This window comes from Acanthochromis polyacanthus, chromosome 12 (assembly GCF_021347895.1).
Source record: "Acanthochromis polyacanthus isolate Apoly-LR-REF ecotype Palm Island chromosome 12, KAUST_Apoly_ChrSc, whole genome shotgun sequence".
NCBI classification, from domain to species: Eukaryota; Metazoa; Chordata; class Actinopteri; family Pomacentridae; genus Acanthochromis; species Acanthochromis polyacanthus.
In genome coordinates this window covers 40,999,864-41,019,856 of record NC_067124.1, presented here as the reverse complement: position 1 = coordinate 41,019,856, position 19,993 = coordinate 40,999,864, and the positions used below count along the sequence as shown (strand labels likewise).

At 42.3% G+C, this 19,993-nt stretch overlaps 1 protein-coding gene across 29 annotated transcripts in view; it reads right to left on the bottom strand.

The window, feature by feature from the left end:
* Positions 1-19,993, bottom strand: part of adamtsl4 (ADAMTS-like 4) — a 56,477-nt gene that overhangs the window by 4,853 nt on the left and 31,631 nt on the right. For all 29 annotated transcript variants that reach the window (XR_007945504.1, XR_007945507.1, XR_007945495.1 and 26 more), the window contains exons 6-16: positions 19,199-19,338; positions 18,613-18,817; positions 16,834-17,018; positions 15,377-15,587; positions 10,977-11,210; positions 8,298-8,427; positions 6,804-7,008; positions 4,452-4,625; positions 3,011-3,190; positions 1,883-2,062; positions 574-721 (exon numbers count right to left, since the gene is read on the bottom strand). Coding sequence is in view for 1 of the 29 variants with exons in the window: in XM_051957083.1 (XP_051813043.1) it covers positions 574-721; positions 1,883-2,062; positions 3,011-3,190; positions 4,452-4,625; positions 6,804-7,008; positions 8,298-8,427; positions 10,977-11,210; positions 15,377-15,587; positions 16,834-17,018; positions 18,613-18,817; positions 19,199-19,338 (1,992 nt within the window). In the remaining 28 variants the exon portion in view is untranslated. The remainder of the gene's footprint in view (positions 1-573; positions 722-1,882; positions 2,063-3,010; positions 3,191-4,451; positions 4,626-6,803; positions 7,009-8,297; positions 8,428-10,976; positions 11,211-15,376; positions 15,588-16,833; positions 17,019-18,612; positions 18,818-19,198; positions 19,339-19,993) is intronic.

Below are 19,993 nucleotides of genomic sequence, written 5' to 3'. Positions count from 1 at the left end.
CAAACTTTTGGAGCCAAAATGATGAAGGGAGCAAAATCAAACCGACTGGATCAATAAAAAGTTAGTAGAGGCTGAAAACTCTAAACCTGTCAGAAAAAAAGCATCCAGAATGACTCCATTAGTCCATAAACCGGTTCATCTGTATTGAGCCAAAATCTGTTCAAAATGACAGGTTTTTATCCAAAACGACCACGAGAGGAAAAGCAAAGCTACTGGATGAATAAATAAAGTCAGCATGGATCAGAAACATGTTGGAGATCCATCCATCATGGAGGAACATCTACTGATGATGAGCAGAGGAGAGAGGAACCGTCTGGATGGAAACATGGAGATACTCATCCTATAATGACTCAGAATTTGTACAAAATTCCATAAACTTGTGAATAAATTGCACAAACGGCAAAAAAAGTCTCAAAGGGCCTGAACCTTCTGAAGCAGGAATGTTTGAACAAAACATTTAGAATCACTCAAAGCTGATTTTTGTTCATTTCTTCTTTGACTTTTTCAAATCTAGCTGTGTCCTGCTGAGTGTCTGTGAGCTAACTCTTCCTTCTGAACACAGATGTGGTCTACCTGCCACCTGGGGGCTGCAGGGGATGGAGCTGCAGGTCTGTTCCTGCTCAGGTTTGGTTTGGGGGTCACATTCAGGGCTGTGCTTCTTCTCTGCAGTCAGACATCGAACCTCCCTCATCTGCAGCCCGTTACCACAGGACCGCGAGCACTGAGGACAGAAAGAAAGCACCTGATCAACGATAAAACCACCTTTATTACGACAGCTCCACTGGGAGGTGAAGCACTGAAGGAAAACAGACCATCACTGGAACAGCTTTCTACCACTTCCTGCTCTCATTTTGTGTTTTATTGGATTCTTTTTGTGTTTTCTGGTCATTTTTGTGTCTCTTTGGAGTCATTTTCTGTCCTTTTGTGATCATTTTGTGTATTTCTGCTGTCATTTTGTGTCTCTGTGGTTGCTTGTTGCCTTTTTGCAGTAATTTTGTCTATTTTTGTGCTTGTTTTGTGCCTCTTCGTGGTCATTTTTTGCATTTTTGTGGTCATTTTGTGTCTTTTTGTGGTTGTTCCGCATCTCTTTGGAGTCATTTTGTGCATTTTTGTGGTTGCTTTGGGTCTTTTTGGAGTAATTATGTCTTTATGTGGTTATTTTCCTCCAGCCCTCTGCTTCCAGCTCCCCTTTTCCACCAGTCAACTCTGCATTGCCTTCACTATACTGTTATGCTAACTTACATACTGTTTGAATTTTACTGCTAGCTATATATGGAGTATGTTTAATGTCAGAGCCGTACATCATCAGAGTAAACTATGAGTCAGTTTTCAATGTTAGCTTATACTTTGTCTGTGTCACATATCCTGTCATGCATGTATCCAAATGTGTGTTGTGTTTTCCTTGCTTTCTCACCCCTCCCTCTTCTCCCATCCCTCCCCCTTGCCCTCTTCTGTCCTTCTCAACCCGCCCGGCCAGCAGGCAGATGGGTCCCCCCTATATAGAGCCGGGTTCTGCTCGAGGTTTCTTCCCTGTTAAAAGGGTGTTTTCCTGCCACTGTCTCCTTTGGGCTGCTCTGGGGGTCAGGCATATGGGTTCTGTAAAGCGTCTTGAGACGATTTGACTGTAATTGACGCTATATAAATAAAATTGAATTGAATTGAATTGAATTGAATTTTGTGCATCTGCAGTCATTTTTGCACCTTTTTGTGGTTGTTTTTTGTCTTTCTGTGGTCATTTTGTGGTTGTTCCACGTCTCTTTGGAGTCATTTTGTGTATCTTTGTAGTGACTTTGTGTGTCTTTGTGTTTGTTCTGTGTCTGCCCTGGAGAAGCCCTGGGGTTTAGAGGGTTTAGAGGGTTTAGAGGGTTTGTTGTGCTCTTACGGCGCTCCACTCGGTGGTGAACCACTGGGGACGACACTCTCCCATCTCACACTCCTGCACCGCCGCAGGTTTGTCCAGGTGAGCGCATTCGGCGACCGGTGCGACGGTGAAAACGTTCCCCATCTTCTGGACACAAATGATGTCTCGACGCTGCGTTCCCTCCCCACACAGGACGTTACACTGCAAAGAGAGAAAAGACAGAAAAGACTGGAATACAATCGCTGGGGATCAGAAAAACTGCTAAATTTCTTTGATTATTTACGTTGTTAAAGTAGAAAACAGCTGGAATTAACGTGAACTTTTCTGTCACCTGACTGTCGGTCGACATTCAGTCTGAAGAATTTTTTACAGAATTTGGTTATTAAATATTTTCTGTGCAGATAAAATGAAATGAATCTGAAAATTCAAGCAGAACTAAATGTTTCTGAAGGCCAGAGCCTCGGATTGATTAGAGGGCTTACATTTAGGTAGATTTTATGTAATTTAGTGACTTCACATGTTTATTACTTTTATTATTGACAGCTGCATTTTATTGTCTCATGATTTATTAGAGTTTTTGTGATGTAAATAACTTTGTGTATAAATAAGTCATACAGAGGAAACAGTCCCAAACAGCTCATCTTTCTGAGTCAGATTACATTAATTATTGGTGAATATCAATAATGTGGCTTCATTCCATGGCTCAGTAAGGCGCTTTTCCACCAGCACTGGCTCGACTCAACGCCTTAACCCTCCTGTTGTCCTCATTTACAGGCACCAAAAAATACTGTTTCCTTGTCTGAAAAAAAAAATCCAGAAATTCAGCAAAAAAATCCCCAAATTTCTGAAATTTTGCAAAACCTTTAGAAAAAAACCTCCAATAATTCCTTAAAAGTTTTATTTAAAAATCCCCCAAATTTGGCAAGAAAATTCTTGTAAATGTTTTCAAAAAATTAGTAAAAATCTTTCAAAAAAACATCCTCAAAATATCTAAAGTGATTCCATATATGTCAGTAAAACTTCTAATATTTTCTTTAAGAACATTTACAAAAAATGTTTTTGGATTTTTAGAAAAATTTTAAGTCATTTTGGACAAATTTGAGTTACTTTGGACATTTTTTACAGTGCAGGTGTGTCCAGGTGTGTTACCTGAGTCCAGGGGCTGCTGTACCAGGTGGCCGTGGGCTCACATGGACCTCCATTGCAGGCCTTCATCTCAGCCGGCTTCTCCCCAACACAGTCTCCTCCTCCTCCTCCCTCTCTGGCGCCTCCTCTGGTCAGACAGACCACCTCCCTCCTCTGGACCCCGGGACCACACGGAGCCAAGCACTAAAACCAGACAGGAAGTGGAGCATCGGCGGTTCATTAGTCGGGTAAAGAGAGGGTTAGGGACGGTGTAACTACTCCAAGAGGTGTAGAACGTGGAGGAGAGGATCGATCTAAACTAAGAGACCAGAAAAACCACGTCTGATGTCTCTAACAGGAGAACCCACAGTGATTCTATCTGACAGGAAGTTCCCAGAGTTCCTGGATGTCCTGCTGTCAGACACTAACTGGTCCTGGATCTTTGGAGGATCACTTACAGCAATAATCAGGAAACAAAGGTCTTCAACAAAGTCAGAGGAAGTAGTCACAAAGAGCTGGCAGCAACAAACCAAACTGGATCCTGACCTGGACTGATCCATGTCTGTGTTCTTTCTGGGACAATTTAGAATTATTTATCATATCTACACCGACTAGGCAGAACATCATGACTTCTCATATAGCGTTGGGGACCCATCCAAGTCTGGACTCCTGTAGACCCAACACGGTCTCACGGGGATTCGTGAAACTGTCACGTCAGTTTTTGTTTCGGTTTCGTGCGCACCAACACGATGTCGTCATGTTTTTCGTGCCGCTCACCACGAGCGAAACCCGCTGTGGTAATCACATCTGAAAGTGGTTTATACCGGCGGTTTCATGACGATTTAAGCTGTCCATCAGCGTTTGCGGCTGCCGCCGCGGCCGCAAACGCTGATGGACAGCTTAAATTGTCATGAATCTGCCGAATTTGCATAGGAATTTAAAGAATGTCCGGCAGCTGCAGCGGCAGCCGCAGCGGCCACCGCAAACGCCGATGGACAGCTTAGATCGTCATGAATCCGCCGGTATAAACCACTTTCAGATGTGATTACCACAGCGGGTTTCGCTCGTGGTGAGCGGCACGAAAAACATGACGACATCGTGTTGGTGCGCACGAAACCGAAACAAAAACTGACGTGACAGTTTCACGAATCCCCGTGAGACCGGGCTGGTAGACCGGAAGGTCTGCTGTGGTATCTGAGATGTTAGCACAGACCCTCTAAGTCCTGGAGGTTGTGAGGTGGAGCCTCCACGGATCTTGTTTGTCCAGAACCTCCTACAGACGCTGGATTGGATGGAGATCTGGGGAACTCCATCTAAGTCCAGCTGGTTGGATCTTGGATCTTACTTTGACTTTTAGAGAAACGTTATCCAGACCTGAAGTGTTGAAATGTCGTCAGACTGACGGACTAGAGTGTGTGAAGGAGGTTTATTGGGGATAATCCAGTGTTCCCCTGCATCTACTCACCGTGTTGGACCAGGTGCTGAAGTACCAGTTGGTCACACATGGTCCCATGTTGCACTCCTCGTCCCCCTGTGGGCGGAGCCTGGAATTACACTCCTTATCGTTGACCACGCTGCCCTGATCGCTGACGCAGCGAACGCTCCTCGTCCTCCTGCCGACGCCACAGTCCACCGAACACTGAGACCAAGAACAGGAAGTTAACGTCTCTGTTCTCCAGATTAAAATCCACCGAACACTGAGACCAAGAACAGGAAGTTAACGTCTCTGTTCTCCAGATTAAAATCCACCGAACACTGAGACCAAGAACAGGAAGTTAACGTCTCTGTTCTCCAGATTAAAATCCAGGATGAATTAATAGAAATAATCCATGAACCAATAAATAATATGTTCTGGTTTCCGTCCTCTGGTCCAGTAAACTGAAGATCTTTGAGGAAACTCTGATCCACATTTGAACATTTAGAGACTAAACATCAGATTGAAGCATTTATAAAGAATAAATATTCAGAAGTTTCTTCCTTCTGGTCAAACAATGACTCCACTTTAGAGCATTTCCGGCTGCAGCATTAAAGATAATAAAAAACAAAGAAAATAGACAGACTGTTCAAATGGTGCTTCTGTTGGCTAAAGATGTTCATTATTCATCAGAATTTGATGGATTTATGCGATGTTGGTTGACAGCTTTTACAGTGCTGGTTTCCTGCTAGGTATTTTTACAGGGTACGGTGGGTATTTTTACAGGGTAGTGGGTATTTTTACAGGGTACGATGGGTATTTTTTACAGGGTACAGTGGGTATTTTTACAGGGTACAGTGGGTATTTTTACAGGGTACGGTGGGTATTTTTTACAGGGTACGATGGGTATTTTTACAGGGTAGTGGGTATTTTTACAGGGTAGTGGGTATTTTTTACAGGGTACGGTGGGTATTTTTACAGGGTAGTGGGTATTTTTACAGGGTACGGTGGGTATCTTTTTAAAGGGTACAGTGGGTATTTTTACAGGGTACGGTGGGTATTTTTACAGGGTACGATGGGTATTTTTTTAAAGGGTACAGTGGGTATTTTTACAGGGTACGGTGGGTATTTTTACAGGGTAGTGGGTATTTTTTACAGGGTACAGTGGGTATTTTTACAGGGTACGATGGGTATTTTTACAGGGTAGTGGGTATTTTTTACAGGGTACAGTGGGTATTTTTACAGGGTACGATGGGTATTTTTACAGGGTAGTGGGTATTTTTTACAGGGTACAGTGGGTATTTTTACAGGGTACGATGGGTATTTTTACAGGGTAGTGGGTATTTTTTACAGGGTACGGTGGGTATTTTTACAGGGTAGTGGGTATTTTTACAGGGTACGATGGGTATTTTTACAGGGTACGATGGGTATTTTTTTAAAGGGTACAGTGGGTATTTTTACAGGGTACGGTGGGTATTTTTACAGGGTAGTGGGTATTTTTTACAGGGTACGGTGGGTATTTTTACAGGGTAGTGGGTATTTTTACAGGGTACGATGGGTATTTTTACAGGGTAGTGGGTATTTTTTACAGGGTACGGTGGGTATTTTTACAGGGTAGTGGGTATTTTTACAGGGTACGGTGGGTATTTTTACAGGGTAGTGGGTATTTTTACAGGGTACGATGGGTATTTTTTTAAAGGGTACAGTGGGTATTTTTACAGGGTACGGTGGGTATTTTTACAGGGTAGTGGGTATTTTTTACAGGGTACAGTGGGTATTTTTACAGGGTATGATGGGTATTTTCACAGGGTAGTGGGTATTTTTTACAGGGTACGGTGGGTATTTTTACAGGGTAGTGGGTATTTTTACAGGGTACGATGGGTATTTTTTTAAAGGGTACAGTGGGTATTTTTACAGGGTACGGTGGGTATTTTTACAGGGTAGTGGGTATTTTTACAGGGTACGGTGGGTATTTTTACAGGGTAGTGGGTATTTTTACAGGGTACGGTGGGTATTTTTACAGGGTAGTGGGTATTTTTACAGGGTACGGTGGGTATTTTTACAGGGTAGTGGGTATTTTTACAGGGTACGATGGGTATTTTTTTAAAGGGTACAGTGGGTATTTTTACAGGGTACGATGGGTATTTTTTTAAAGGGTACAGTGGGTATTTTTACAGGGTACGTTAGGTATTCTTTACAGGGTACGGTGAGAATTTTTTACAGTGTACGGTGGGTATTTTTTTTCAGTGCTGGTTGGTTTGTGGTTTTTAGTTTTTGCCTACCGAGCTGCAGTCGGATCCGACCTCCCAGTGATGGTTGTATTATTACTGTATTATTATAAATATTATTATTATTATATTGATGTTTGTATTATTATTACTGCTGGGCATTTCGTGGACGTACCGAGCTCCAGTCGGATCCGACCTCCCAGTGCGAGCAGAGCTGCAGCTGGCAGGTCTGGGTGGATTCGGGGGCTTGGAGGGCGGAGCAGCGCTGAGGATGGACCATGGTGGATCTGTTCCCAAAGCTCTGCCTGCACTGGAGCTGCCGCTGCTGCATGCCGACGCCGCAGGAAACGCTGCATTCAGACCAGGAGCTGACCTCCCAGCTGGAGGAGAACATCCGGATGAATATGTAAAATAATATACAGGTTAATATAGAGATGAATATGTAAAATAATATACAGGTTAATATAGAGATGAATATGTAAAATAATATACAGGTTAATATAGAGATGAATATATAAAATAATATACAGGTTAATATAGAGATGAATACATAAAATAATATACAGGTTAATATAGAGATGAATACATAAAATAATATACAGGTTAATATAGAGATGAATATTTAAAATAATATACAGGTTAATATAGAGATGAATATATAAAATAATATACAGGTTAATATAGAGATGAATACATAAAATAATATACAGATTAATATAGAGATGAATATTTAAAATAATATACAGGTGAATTTGTATTTAAGTTTTTCCGTGTTGTAGAAAAACAGTGCTGATAAAATTCATCACTCATTTCTGTAAAATAACGTCTGACTGTTTTTATTCTGCTGTAATTTGTGAAAATAATCCTCGAAATTTGGCTGGACCAAAAATAATTTGGTTCAAAACTAAATATTTATTTCCTCAAGTCAGCTCTGCAGAAAAACCAGAAACCCGACTTCAGTCTGAATTTGGAGGTTAAACAGCCGTTAGTTAACCGTCCTGTTGTCCTCGTTTACAGGCACTAAAAATATTGTTTCCTGGTCTGAAAAAAAATCCAAAAATTCAGCAAAAAAATCCCCAAATTTCTAAACATTTGTAAAACCTTCAGGAAGAAAATTCCAATAAGTCCTTAAAAGTTTCCCTGAAAAGTTCTGTTTTTTAAAAAATCCCCCAAATTTAGCAAGACAATTCTTGTAAATATAAATAGTAAAAATCTTTTTTTCTTAATCCTAAAAATATCTAAAGTGATTCCAGATGTATCAGTAAAAGTTCTAATATTTTCTTTAAGAACATTCACATAAAAATCAACCAAAATTCAGAGAATTTCTCTGGATTTTGGCTGATTTTTATGTGAATGTTCTTAAAGAAACATTTTTAATATTTCTTTTTTTCCTCCAAAAAATGTTCAAAAATTTCCCAAAAATGTTGAGAATGTGGACATCAGAAGATTCACTGTGAAAATATATTTTGTTTTCCACATTTTTAAATTTTTAAACGGTTCAATTTGACCCACAGGACGACACGAGGGTTAAAGAAGCATTCAGTGTATTTCCAGGTTCATCTGGAGGTTCAACAGCAGCTAATTAAGGAATCATTCCGTGTGTTCTGAGGTTTATTTGTAGGTTAAACAGCTGTTAATGAAAGAATCGCTCAGTGTTTATCTGACTCACAACGGTGGGCAGGGCTGCGTGTTGCAGGACTCCTCCTCTGGAAGCGGTTTAGCTGCAGAATCACATTTCCTCTCTGGAACTTCCTCATCGGTGTGTCGGTTTAAACACACAATGACTCTGAACTGAGAACCTGCAGCAGAAAAACACAGAAAGATCACGGCTGTGTTGTTGTAGCAGCAGACAGCGACCAGAGGGGGGCGTCGTAGCGTCGTCTGAGAACATCAGAGCTGCAGATGTAGGTCAGAGGTGTTCACATCCAGAACAGCCTGATATCAGGGAAACGCACTTCAGGCTGGATTCTGCTGCTGGATGGAGTTTCCTGTTCACCAGCTGCTTTATGAATCATTTCAAAGATTTTAAAGCAGCATCTGTCTATCTATGTATAAATATCTACGTATGGAAACAGAAGAACTGAGAAACGGCTCAGTTAGAATGAGAGGAATCCTAAAACCAACATGTTCCACATTCTCCCTACAGGTGTTCCTGAAACGGTTAAATATTCACATCTTTACGGCTTCTTCATCTCATTGGAAGCTCCTCTGTTCTCTGTTTCTGCTGACTTTATTTATTGGTTTTTCCTTTCAGTCTCTCGTCTTTTCCTCCTGTTGTTTTGTGTCACATTCTGTTGTGTTTTTTTCCATTGAGAGTCATTTTTCGGTCTCGTTTTTGTCATTTTCTGTCCATTTTTTTAGTTTTCTGTCTTGTCCAGTGTCTCGTTTGTCATTTTGTCGTGTTTTTTTCTTGTTTTCTGTCTCATTTTGTGTCACATTTCTTTTGTTTTCTTCTTGTTTTATGGTGTTCTGTCTCATTTTGAATCTAATTTGTGGTGTTTCATGTCATGCTTCTGCCACTTGGTCCTGTTTTTTGCTCTTTTGTGGCATTTTTTGGTCTCGTTTTTGTCATTTTGTGTGCTGTTTGGGTCGTTTTAAGTCTCATTTTTTACATGTTATGTCTTGTTTCTGTCATTTCATGTCTCTCCTTCATATTTTTCCATCTCTGCTCCTCATCAGTAGATGCTCTTCCATGCTGTATTTATTTTATTGTGGAAACACTGCCTGCAGTTCATCCTCAATCTGCCGTTGGTCTCAGCTGGCTTGAAGTTTGCGATGAGGAGTGCAGAAGTTTTAGGTTTGGACAGAATCTTGGTCAGACAAAGGGTGAATTTTGTGTGAATTTTTAAATAAAACCTGTAGAATAAAGTGGTTTTGGTGAAATATCTCGATTCTAAGCTGGATTTGTTTTCTAGTTGAGGGGCATGCCACAGAGGATGAGTTCAGGGACCACTAGAAAGTTAGAAATTAGGAAGCAACAGTTTCTGATCTGTGTTTAAAGATAATAGGCCTTTCAGAGCTGCCAGCAGCTCCTGGAGTTCAGGGTTAACTGGAGCACAAATCTGCAGCCGTGTCTGACAGAAACTCCCTGAATTTTTAGTCCATGACGGCCGGTTGCAGATGAGTCACTAAAAGCTTCATGTTTACACCCAGAAACACTCAGTTCTCTGGTGAAAACAAGCACTTTGTTATCGGTCACTTTGAAAGAACACAAACAGAATAAAGTGATTTGATGAAATATCACCATGGATTCTTAAATTTGTTTTCGAATGGAGCTGCACGGGGCGTTCAAGGACCATCAGAAAGTTGGAAATCTGATTATTCTTTCTGTTTTCACAACTTCTGGTTGATGAATGGTATCATTTTGGCCATTTTTTAAAAAAGATAACACACCTTTCTAACCTGCTAGCAGCTTTTGGAATTCAGAGAGTAAAATATACGATGAAACTTTTCTACTTTCACTGCAGTCAAAATCTGAAAGCAGCCATTTCTGCTGGGGTTTTTAAAGCTCTTATTCTACCTCTGAACTCTCAGAATTTTTAAAAATTGCCTGTTGGTTGCAGCTGAGTCACTGATGGCTTCATGCTTGCAATGAAGAGTGTTAAATTTTTAGTTTTCTATAGAATCTGGTTCAAGCAAACAGTTTATTTTTGGTGAATTTTAAACACGTGTAAAATAAAGTGATTTTGATTAAATATCATGATTGTATTCTTCCATTTGTTTTCTAAGGGAGCTGCATGAGACGTTCAAGAACCATCAGAAAGCTGGAAATTCAGTGAGTTTTCTGTCTTAACTTTTTCAGGTTCACAAATTCTGTCATTCTTGCATTTTTTACAAGACAGCATGTGTTTTTCTGGAGTTCAGAAGGTTAAAAATATTGTGATGATGAAACGTTTCTACTTTTACTTCAGTAAAAATCTGAATGCAGGACTTTCTGCTGGGGTTTTAAAGCTCTTGTTCTACCTCTGAACTCACAGAATTTTTAAAAAATGCCTGTTGGTTGCAGCTGAGTTACTGATGGCTTCATGTTTGCAATGAGGAGTGTGGAATATTTTGTTTTTTACAGAATCTGATTAATGCAAACGGTTTATCTTTGGTGAGTTTTTCCATGACATGTATAGAATAAAGTGTAAATGTAGACGTTTCTGGGTGTAGGGGTTCATAAATGCTTCATGCTTCACCTCAAAGCTCTCGTAGGAAAGTTGTCTTTAAAACAAAGTTTTTTATTCTTCTCCATCAGACTGACCTCTTGTCTCATAAATGAAGTTTATATTTTTGGTCTGACCTCTTGTCTTTTTATTTTTATTTTATTTTTATTTATTATTTAAGTTATTATTATCGTTCTGACCTCGTCCACAGGAGGCTGAACACTCGCTGAGTCCTCCTCTCCTCCACACAAACGGTGGCTGGGTGTCCAGCGGGACGTCGGTTCGAGGAGGAATCCGAGCGTTCCTATTGGGCGCCGATCCCCGAGGGCGTGGCCTGTCTGGTGTCCAACGATCCAATGAGGTGGAGGAGGAAGAAGGAGCTAGGACAGGAGGAGGAACAGGTCGAGGCTCCTCCATGGACACCGTTAGAGGACCTGAGGAGGGACAGGACGAGAAAGGAGTCCAATGATGTCATAATGAGGTCATAGCAAGCTGACAGCAAATGTGGAGCCAATGGAATCCATCTGGGTCACAAAAAAAAACACTGAAAAACACACTGGAAACCATGTTCTGATCACACAACCAAACCCAAACATGCTCTAATACGGCAACCACACCCGTCCTCATCAGAAACACCGTCATCAGAAACACCGTCATCAGAAACACCGTCATCAGAATCACCGTCATCAGAAACACCGTCATCAGAAACACCGCCATCAGAAACACCGTCCTCAGAAACACCGCCATCAGAAACACCGCCATCAGAAACACGTCATCAGAAACACCGTCCTCATCAGAAACATCGTCATCAGAAACACCGTCATCATCAGAAACACCGTCATCAGAATCACCGTCATCAGAAACACCGTCATCAGAAACATCGTCATCAGAAACACGTCATCAGAAACACCGTCATCAGAAACACCGTCATCAGAAACACCGCCATCAGAAACACCGTCCTCAGAAACACCGCCATCAGAAACACCGTCATCAGAAACACCGTCATCAGAAACACCATCATCATCAGAAACACCGTCATCAGAAACACGTCATCAGAAACACCGTCATCAGAAACACCGTCATCAGAAACACCGTCATCAGAAACACCGTCCTCATCAGAAACATCGTCATCAGAAACACCATCATCATCAGAAACACCGTCATCAGAATCACCGTCATCAGAATCACCGTCATCAGAAACACCGTCATCAGAAACACCGTCATCAGAAACACCGTCCTCATCAGAAACATCGTCATCAGAAACACCGTCATCATCAGAAACACCGTCATCAGAAACACCGTCATCATCAGAAACACCGTCATCAGAAACACCGTCATCAGAATCACCGTCATCAGAAACACCGTCATCAGAAACACCGTCCTCATCAGAAACATCGTCATCAGAAACACCGTCATCATCAGAAACACCGTCATCAGAAACATCGTCATCAGAAACACCGTCATCAGAAACACCGTCATCAGAAACACCGTCATCAGAAACACCGTCTTCATCAGAAACATCATCATCAGAAACACCGTCATCAGAAACACCGTGATCAGAAACACCGTCCTCATCAGAAACACCGTCCTCATCAGAAACACCATCCTCATCAGAAACACCGTCATCAGAAACACCGTCATCAGAAACACCGTCCTCATCAGAAACACCGTCCTCAGAAACACCGTCATCATCAGAAACACCGTCATCAGAAACACATCATCAGAAACACCGTCCTCATCAGAAACACCGTCATCAGAAACACGTCATCAGAAACACCGTCCTCATCAGAAACACCGTCATCAGAAACACCGTCCTCAGAAACACCGTCATCAGAAACACCGTCATCAGAAACACCGTCATCATCAGAAACACCGTCATCAGAATCACCGTCATCAGAAACACCGTCATCAGAAACACCGTCCTCAGAAACACCGTCCTCAGAAACACCGTCATCAGAAACACCATCATCAGAAACACCGTCCTCATCAGAAACATCATCATCAGAAACATCGTCATCAGAAACACCGTCCTCATCAGAAACATCATCATCAGAAACACCGTCATCAGAAACACCGTCATCAGAAACACCGTCTTCATCAGAAACACCGTCATCAGAAACACCGTCTTCATCAGAAACACTGTCATCAGAAACACCGTCTTCATCAGAAACACCGTCATCAGAAACACCGTCTTCATCAGAAACACCGTCATCAGAAACACCGTCTTCATCAGAAACACCGTCATCAGAAACACCGTCTTCATCAGAAACATCATCATCAGAAACACCGTCATCAGAAACACCGTCATCAGAAACACCGTCCTCATCAGAAACACCGTCCTCATCAGAAACACCATCCTCATCAGAAACACCGTCATCAGAAACACCGTCATCAGAAACACCGTCATCAGAAACACGTCATCAGAAACACCGTCCTCATCAGAAACACCGTCCTCAGAAACACCGTCATCATCAGAAACACCGTCATCAGAAACACGTCATCAGAAACACCGTCCTCATCAGAAACACCGTCATCAGAAACACCGTCCTCATCAGAAACACCGTCATCAGAAACACCGTCATCAGAAACACCGTCTTCATCAGAAACACCGTCATCAGAAACACCGTCATCAGAAACACCGTCATCAGAAACACCGTCTTCATCAGAAACACCGTCATCAGAAACACCGTCATCAGAAACACCGTCATCAGAAACACCGTCCTCAGAAACACCGTCCTCATCAGAAACACCGTCCTCATCAGAAACACCGTCATCAGAAACACGTCATCAGAAACACCGTCCTCATCAGAAACACCGTCATCAGAAACACGTCATCAGAAACACCGTCCTCATCAGAAACACCGTCATCAGAAACACCGTCCTCAGAAACACCGTCATCAGAAACACCGTCATCAGAAACACCGTCATCATCAGAAACACCGTCATCAGAAACACCGTCATCAGAAACACCGTCTTCATCAGAAACACCGTCATCAGAAACACCGTCATCAGAAACACCGTCTTCATCAGAAACACCGTCATCAGAAACACCGTCATCAGAAACACCGTCCTCAGAAACACCGTCCTCATCAGAAACACCGTCCTCATCAGAAACACCGTCATCAGAAACACGTCATCAGAAACACCGTCCTCATCAGAAACACCGTCATCAGAAACACCGTCCTCAGAAACACCGTCATCAGAAACACCGTCATCAGAAACACCGTCATCATCAGAAACACCGTCATCAGAAACACCGTCATCAGAAACACCGTCTTCATCAGAAACACCGTCATCAGAAACACCGTCATCAGAAACACCGTCATCAGAAACACCGTCTTCATCAGAAACACCGTCATCAGAAACACCGTCTTCATCAGAAACACCGTCATCAGAAACACCGTCATCAGAAACACCGTCATCAGAAACACCGTCCTCAGAAACACCGTCCTCATCAGAAACACCGTCCTCATCAGAAACACCGTCATCAGAAACACGTCATCAGAAACACCGTCCTCATCAGAAACACCGTCATCAGAAACACGTCATCAGAAACACCGTCCTCATCAGAAACACCGTCATCAGAAACACCGTCCTCAGAAACACCGTCATCAGAAACACCGTCATCAGAAACACCGTCATCATCAGAAACACCGTCATCAGAAACACCGTCATCAGAAACACCGTCTTCATCAGAAACACCGTCATCAGAAACACCGTCATCAGAAACACCGTCTTCATCAGAAACACCGTCATCAGAAACACCGTCATCAGAAACACCGTCCTCAGAAACACCGTCCTCATCAGAAACACCGTCCTCATCAGAAACACCGTCATCAGAAACACGTCATCAGAAACACCGTCCTCATCAGAAACACCGTCATCAGAAACACCGTCCTCAGAAACACCGTCATCAGAAACACCGTCATCAGAAACACCGTCATCATCAGAAACACCGTCATCAGAAACACCGTCATCAGAAACACCGTCTTCATCAGAAACACCGTCATCAGAAACACCGTCATCAGAAACACCGTCATCAGAAACACCGTCTTCATCAGAAACACCGTCATCAGAAACACCGTCATCAGAAACACCGTCATCAGAAACACCGTCCTCAGAAACACCGTCCTCATCAGAAACACCGTCCTCATCAGAAACACCGTCATCAGAAACACGTCATCAGAAACACCGTCCTCATCAGAAACACCGTCATCAGAAACACCGTCCTCAGAAACACCGTCCTCAGAAACACCGTCATCAGAAACACCGTCATCATCAGAAACACCGTCATCAGAAACACCGTCATCAGAAACACCGTCTTCATCAGAAACACCGTCATCAGAAACACCGTCATCAGAAACACCGTCTTCATCAGAAACACCGTCATCAGAAACACCGTCATCAGAAACACCGTCCTCAGAAACACCGTCCTCATCAGAAACACCGTCCTCATCAGAAACACCGTCCTCAGAATCTGCTGCTGGATTTATAACCCTGTCACAGTTTCATTCAGCCACTGGCCAGATGTAGCTCCATGCTACTTTAGCTAACAGATTCTACTGCAGCTAACAGGACAGAGCAGGTTTATTGGACTTACTGCGAAGCGACGCCCTCGCCGGCTCTTGGTCCCTCAGCTGGTCCCTCATTGGCTCTCGGTCCCTCAGCTGGTCCCTCATTGGCTCTCGGTCCCTCAGCTGGTCCCTCATTGGCTCTCTGGGCATCTCCCTCTCCGTCAGTCTCTCCTCCTTCTTCTCCAGCGGGACATAGAACTCGTAGTCGATGCCGGGGTTCTCCTTGTGGAAGATGATCTGGAGGAAAAAACAATAAAAACAATAAAAGCAGGAAGTCAGGATGAGCTGCAGGACGTGTAAGAGGGGATCCCTACAGCTATTTACTGCATGTCATACCCCTGTCCTTCTCTCTCCACTGTCCTCTATAATAATAATGATAATAAGAAATTAAAAGCAAAAAGGCCAAAAAATGACTGAAAAACAACCTTCAGGCCAAAAGTCAATCATCTGAATCTAACCAGCAGAAGTTTTGGGTGTGATCGGAGGTTTATTCTGGAAACAAGATCAATTCCTCCATCATCACAGATTATTGATCTTCTGTCCAATAGTCCAGATTAGAAGATAATAGAGAGAAACTTTTAGGTTTTTACCTTTAATAGTTCCTCAGATTTAATGAGAGGATAAACCTGATAAAGGGAGGGTTCATGGGTCGACGGGCAGATTTTAAATAAATGATCCTGGAAAGTATTTCATCCCTGAAGCTGAATCTGTCAAACAGTCTGAGATGAAGAGACTCTAAAAGCATTCTTGGAGATGCTTTAAGGTCCAGAGATGACAAGAAATCAGTTCCTTGGCGTGAAAAACGACACAAACCCAAAAACCTTTTCCTCTTTCTGTCTCTGCAGCAGCAAAGATTTGGAAATAAAAGTTTGTCTTTTAATAAATAAAAGTTTCTCTTTCTTTTGTCCATCTATTGACACAAACATCATCAGGAGTTCTTCTACTTCACTTCAAGCTTGTAAAACTCACTGCTGCAGAAAAACAACAGAAGTTCTATTTTTTTAATTATTATTTTCTATCATATATATATATATATATATATATATATATATATATATAATTTTTATTTTTTCTTTGTTCATTTTCTTCTATATTTGGGTTTCAATATTACTATTATTTATAATTTTTAGTTTTGTTTTTTTGTTTCTGTATTTGGGTTTATACATCCATACATAGATAATGTTTTTGTTTTTTTTTCCTATATGTGGGTGTTCCAGGGTTCAGCCTCCAGAATGCAGAGCTCAGGCTCCAGTTATTTCGACCCTCCAGGGTCTCGATGTAAAGCGTCCTTTAATAAGATCTGAGGTCGGCTCTTACTAAGCCCAGACAGTCAATGAGGCTCAGCAGCAGCTTCTTCATCCAGACATGAAGCCTCCTATCTGGATCAGAGCACCTCGGGCTCCAACAATCATATGGATCTGAGAAACATCCAGCGATTCTTATCTGCTTCCTGTTTGCTTAAAATAAAAGCCTTAATGCTCACATAAAGCTGCAGCAGAGCCGTGGTGGGTCCCGGTGCCTTCAGGGACTCGCCCTTCTCCTCTTCCCCTTCCGCCTGAGCTCTGGGTCGGCTGTAGGTGAAGGTGGTCCCCCCTGCCTGGTAGTCTCCTGGAGGGTCCACGGCCCAGCGTCCGTTCACCACCGAGGCCCCGGTGCCGCTCCGCATGGCTGCAGAGAGACAGATGTCAGCTCCATTCACTTCACTTTTTATTTAGTTTTACCTTCTGGAGATGTGACGGGATGTTAGCTTGAGAAAAAATTACCAAAATAAATCTTCATATTTTGCCAAATTGTTTATTTTACTTTTTTTTGTAAATTTGTCAAATATTGGCTGTTTGTAGGAATCAGATTCTGTGAAAAACTAAAAATTCTGTTCTTCTTGGTGTAAATGTGAAGGCATGACTGATTCTGCTGCAACCAACAGTCTCAGAACTAAAAATCTGTTTATGTCTCAGACTTTAAAAAGTTCCAGCGCCAAGTCATGCATTCAGATTAGTACTTCAGTCAAAGTAGAAAAGCATCACGATCAGATCCATATTTTAACACTTAAACCAGCAGCATGTTGGACAAGGATGTTATCTTTAAAAAAAGATCCCCAAAAGACCCGAAAGCACAAGCAATAAACTATAAAATAACAAAGAATCAGTGGATTTTCTTCTTGTCCTTAAACTAATCAGGTTAGACGTTTTCTTCAATCTGAGAAACTTAAACGAATCTTAAGATTTCATCAAAAACAATAAATTCTACATGTTGAATTTTAAAAATTGCCTAAAACTATGCAGTTTGTAATCATCAGATTCAGTAAAAAAATTACAAATTCAGTGCTCGTTGGCACAAACATGGAGAGAATCAGCAGAAACCCAGAGTCATGCTGCAAAAATTAAGAGAGTTTCTGTCTCAGATCTGAAAAATAACAAACACCTGCCTTCAAAATAAAAGTACAAAAGTATCATCATCAGAATATATTCAACGATCTTAAAAGCAGAAGTCACCAGAGGCTTTGAAAGGCACAAAAAAAAAAAACAAATGGCTCCATAACTCCAGAAACTGTAACAAAAAGCAAAGAGCATCGGATTTTCAACTTTCTGATGGTCCTTGAACTACTCACAGAGTTCCACTAAAAATCTGAGCTTCCAGTCAAGATGTTTGATCAGAATCACTTCATTCTGCTAAAAACAAGACGTTTGCACAAACCAGATTCTGTAAAAAACTTAAACCGTTGTCCTCCTCTGTGGCTCGGCTACAACCAGGAGTCACAGAAAATAAATTCTGTAAAACTAGAAAGAACGTTTCGATCTTCAACTGTTGGTCTTTGAACTGCCACTCTGTGGTGTTTTAAGTGTCCAGCAACAAAAAAAGCTCAGAATCTAGATGTTTTATCGATTCTATCATTTCTACGTCTCATTCTGAAAGAATCGGTGAACATCTAAAGAAGCTCAGCGTTTGGAGCTGAACATCTGGAGCTGAACGTCTGGAGCTGAACGTCTGGAACTGAACGTCTGGAGCTAAAGGTCTGCTGGGTTCTTAAGGAAAAAGCTCCTGTAGCTCAAACAGCCTCCTGACAGACAAACAGAGACTTTGGGGTGTGATGGACCAACAGCAGGAAGACAAACTCTGAGTAAACTCCACTGATTCCCTCCAACAAAAGCAGCTTTCTGAGCCTCAGTAAAGCCAGAGAACAGAGGCCAAATCTCAGCTCCAGATCTGCACTTTCCTGGCCAGCGTTTCCCTTTTCTTTGACTCATCTGGTCGTGTTTCCTACCAAGGTAGTTGGGGCTTGCTCTCCTCTCCACAATGTTGATGAAGGTGGCCCCTGGTGGGATGTCCAGGATCTTGTGGTAGCCCAAAGGAACCGTCGCGTTCTGAAAGCTTCCCGTCACCTTTCGGCAGGATGTCTCACGTCCTCCACAAACTCCACACCGATCGACCACCGAGCCGGATCCCAAGACGCCGTCACAGCCTTCGGTCTGAAGGAGAAGAACTTATATATTATTAAGACCTCACCAGACATCCGAAGATCTAAACTTTACCTGAAGATCTAAACCTCACTAGACACCTGAAGATCTAAACTTCACCAGACACCTGAAGTTCTAAAACCTACAACCTCACCAGACATCTAAAGATGTAAACCTCACCTGAAGATCTAGAACCTCACCAGGCATCTGGAGATCTAGAACCTCACCACACATCTGAGGACCTAGAACCTCACCAGGCATCTGGAGATCTAGAACCTCACCACACATCTGAGGACCTAGAACCTCACCAGGCATCTGGAGATCTAGAACCTCACCACACATCTGAGGACCTAGAACCTCACCAGGCAGGCATCTGGAGATCTAGAACCTCACCAAACATCTTCCGCCCACGCAGACATCGTTGGTGCTGACGTTGAAGCAAGTCGTTCCGTCTTGGACTCGTTCCGCCTGGCGGACGTAGAACCGGTAGCCGGCTGGTCTGCAGGTCAACTCACACTGTTTCTCCAAACCAACTGCAACACAAACACAAAACACCACAAATTAAAAACCATGAAGCATAAAACTATGTCCTCCGTCTGGTTTTATTGTTAACTGACGGCTATTTGCACCTTTACGGAGGTTAAAGCATGAAAATTATGTAAAAGCCATTTTATTCTGTTGTCTCGTTCCTTTAAGAACCTGGTCTGGTTGACTCCATCTAGAAGCCAGACATCTGAGTCTAAACCTGTAAATCTGTGAGATAAAGTTCAGGAAACCAGTGAACCCAATGAAAGAGTTGAGGTTTGAACGGAGACACCTGCAGGTTTCTTCCTCCACATCCTGTCCAACCTACAAATATTTAGACTTCATGTATTTAGGGTCTGACTGGGTGGGAGTTGGAAAGACGTCACACACCAAGAAACTTCTTTAAACTGGATGTTTTTACCAGGAAACAGAGCGATGCTTCAAGAGGAGCGTCGGTTTGCTTATAAATCTGGTCTGAAGATGCAGCAGAGAAGCTAAACATCATCTAAACATCAGCTCCAACACGTTCAACTGTTTATTCAGAGTTTAGCAGGAAACGGAGACTTCAGTCCAGAAACTCTGTGAAAGCTTCTTAAATATGTTGAAAGTCCTTCATCAATGTATAGAAATCTGTCATCAGCATAGAGAAGCATTTTATGATTA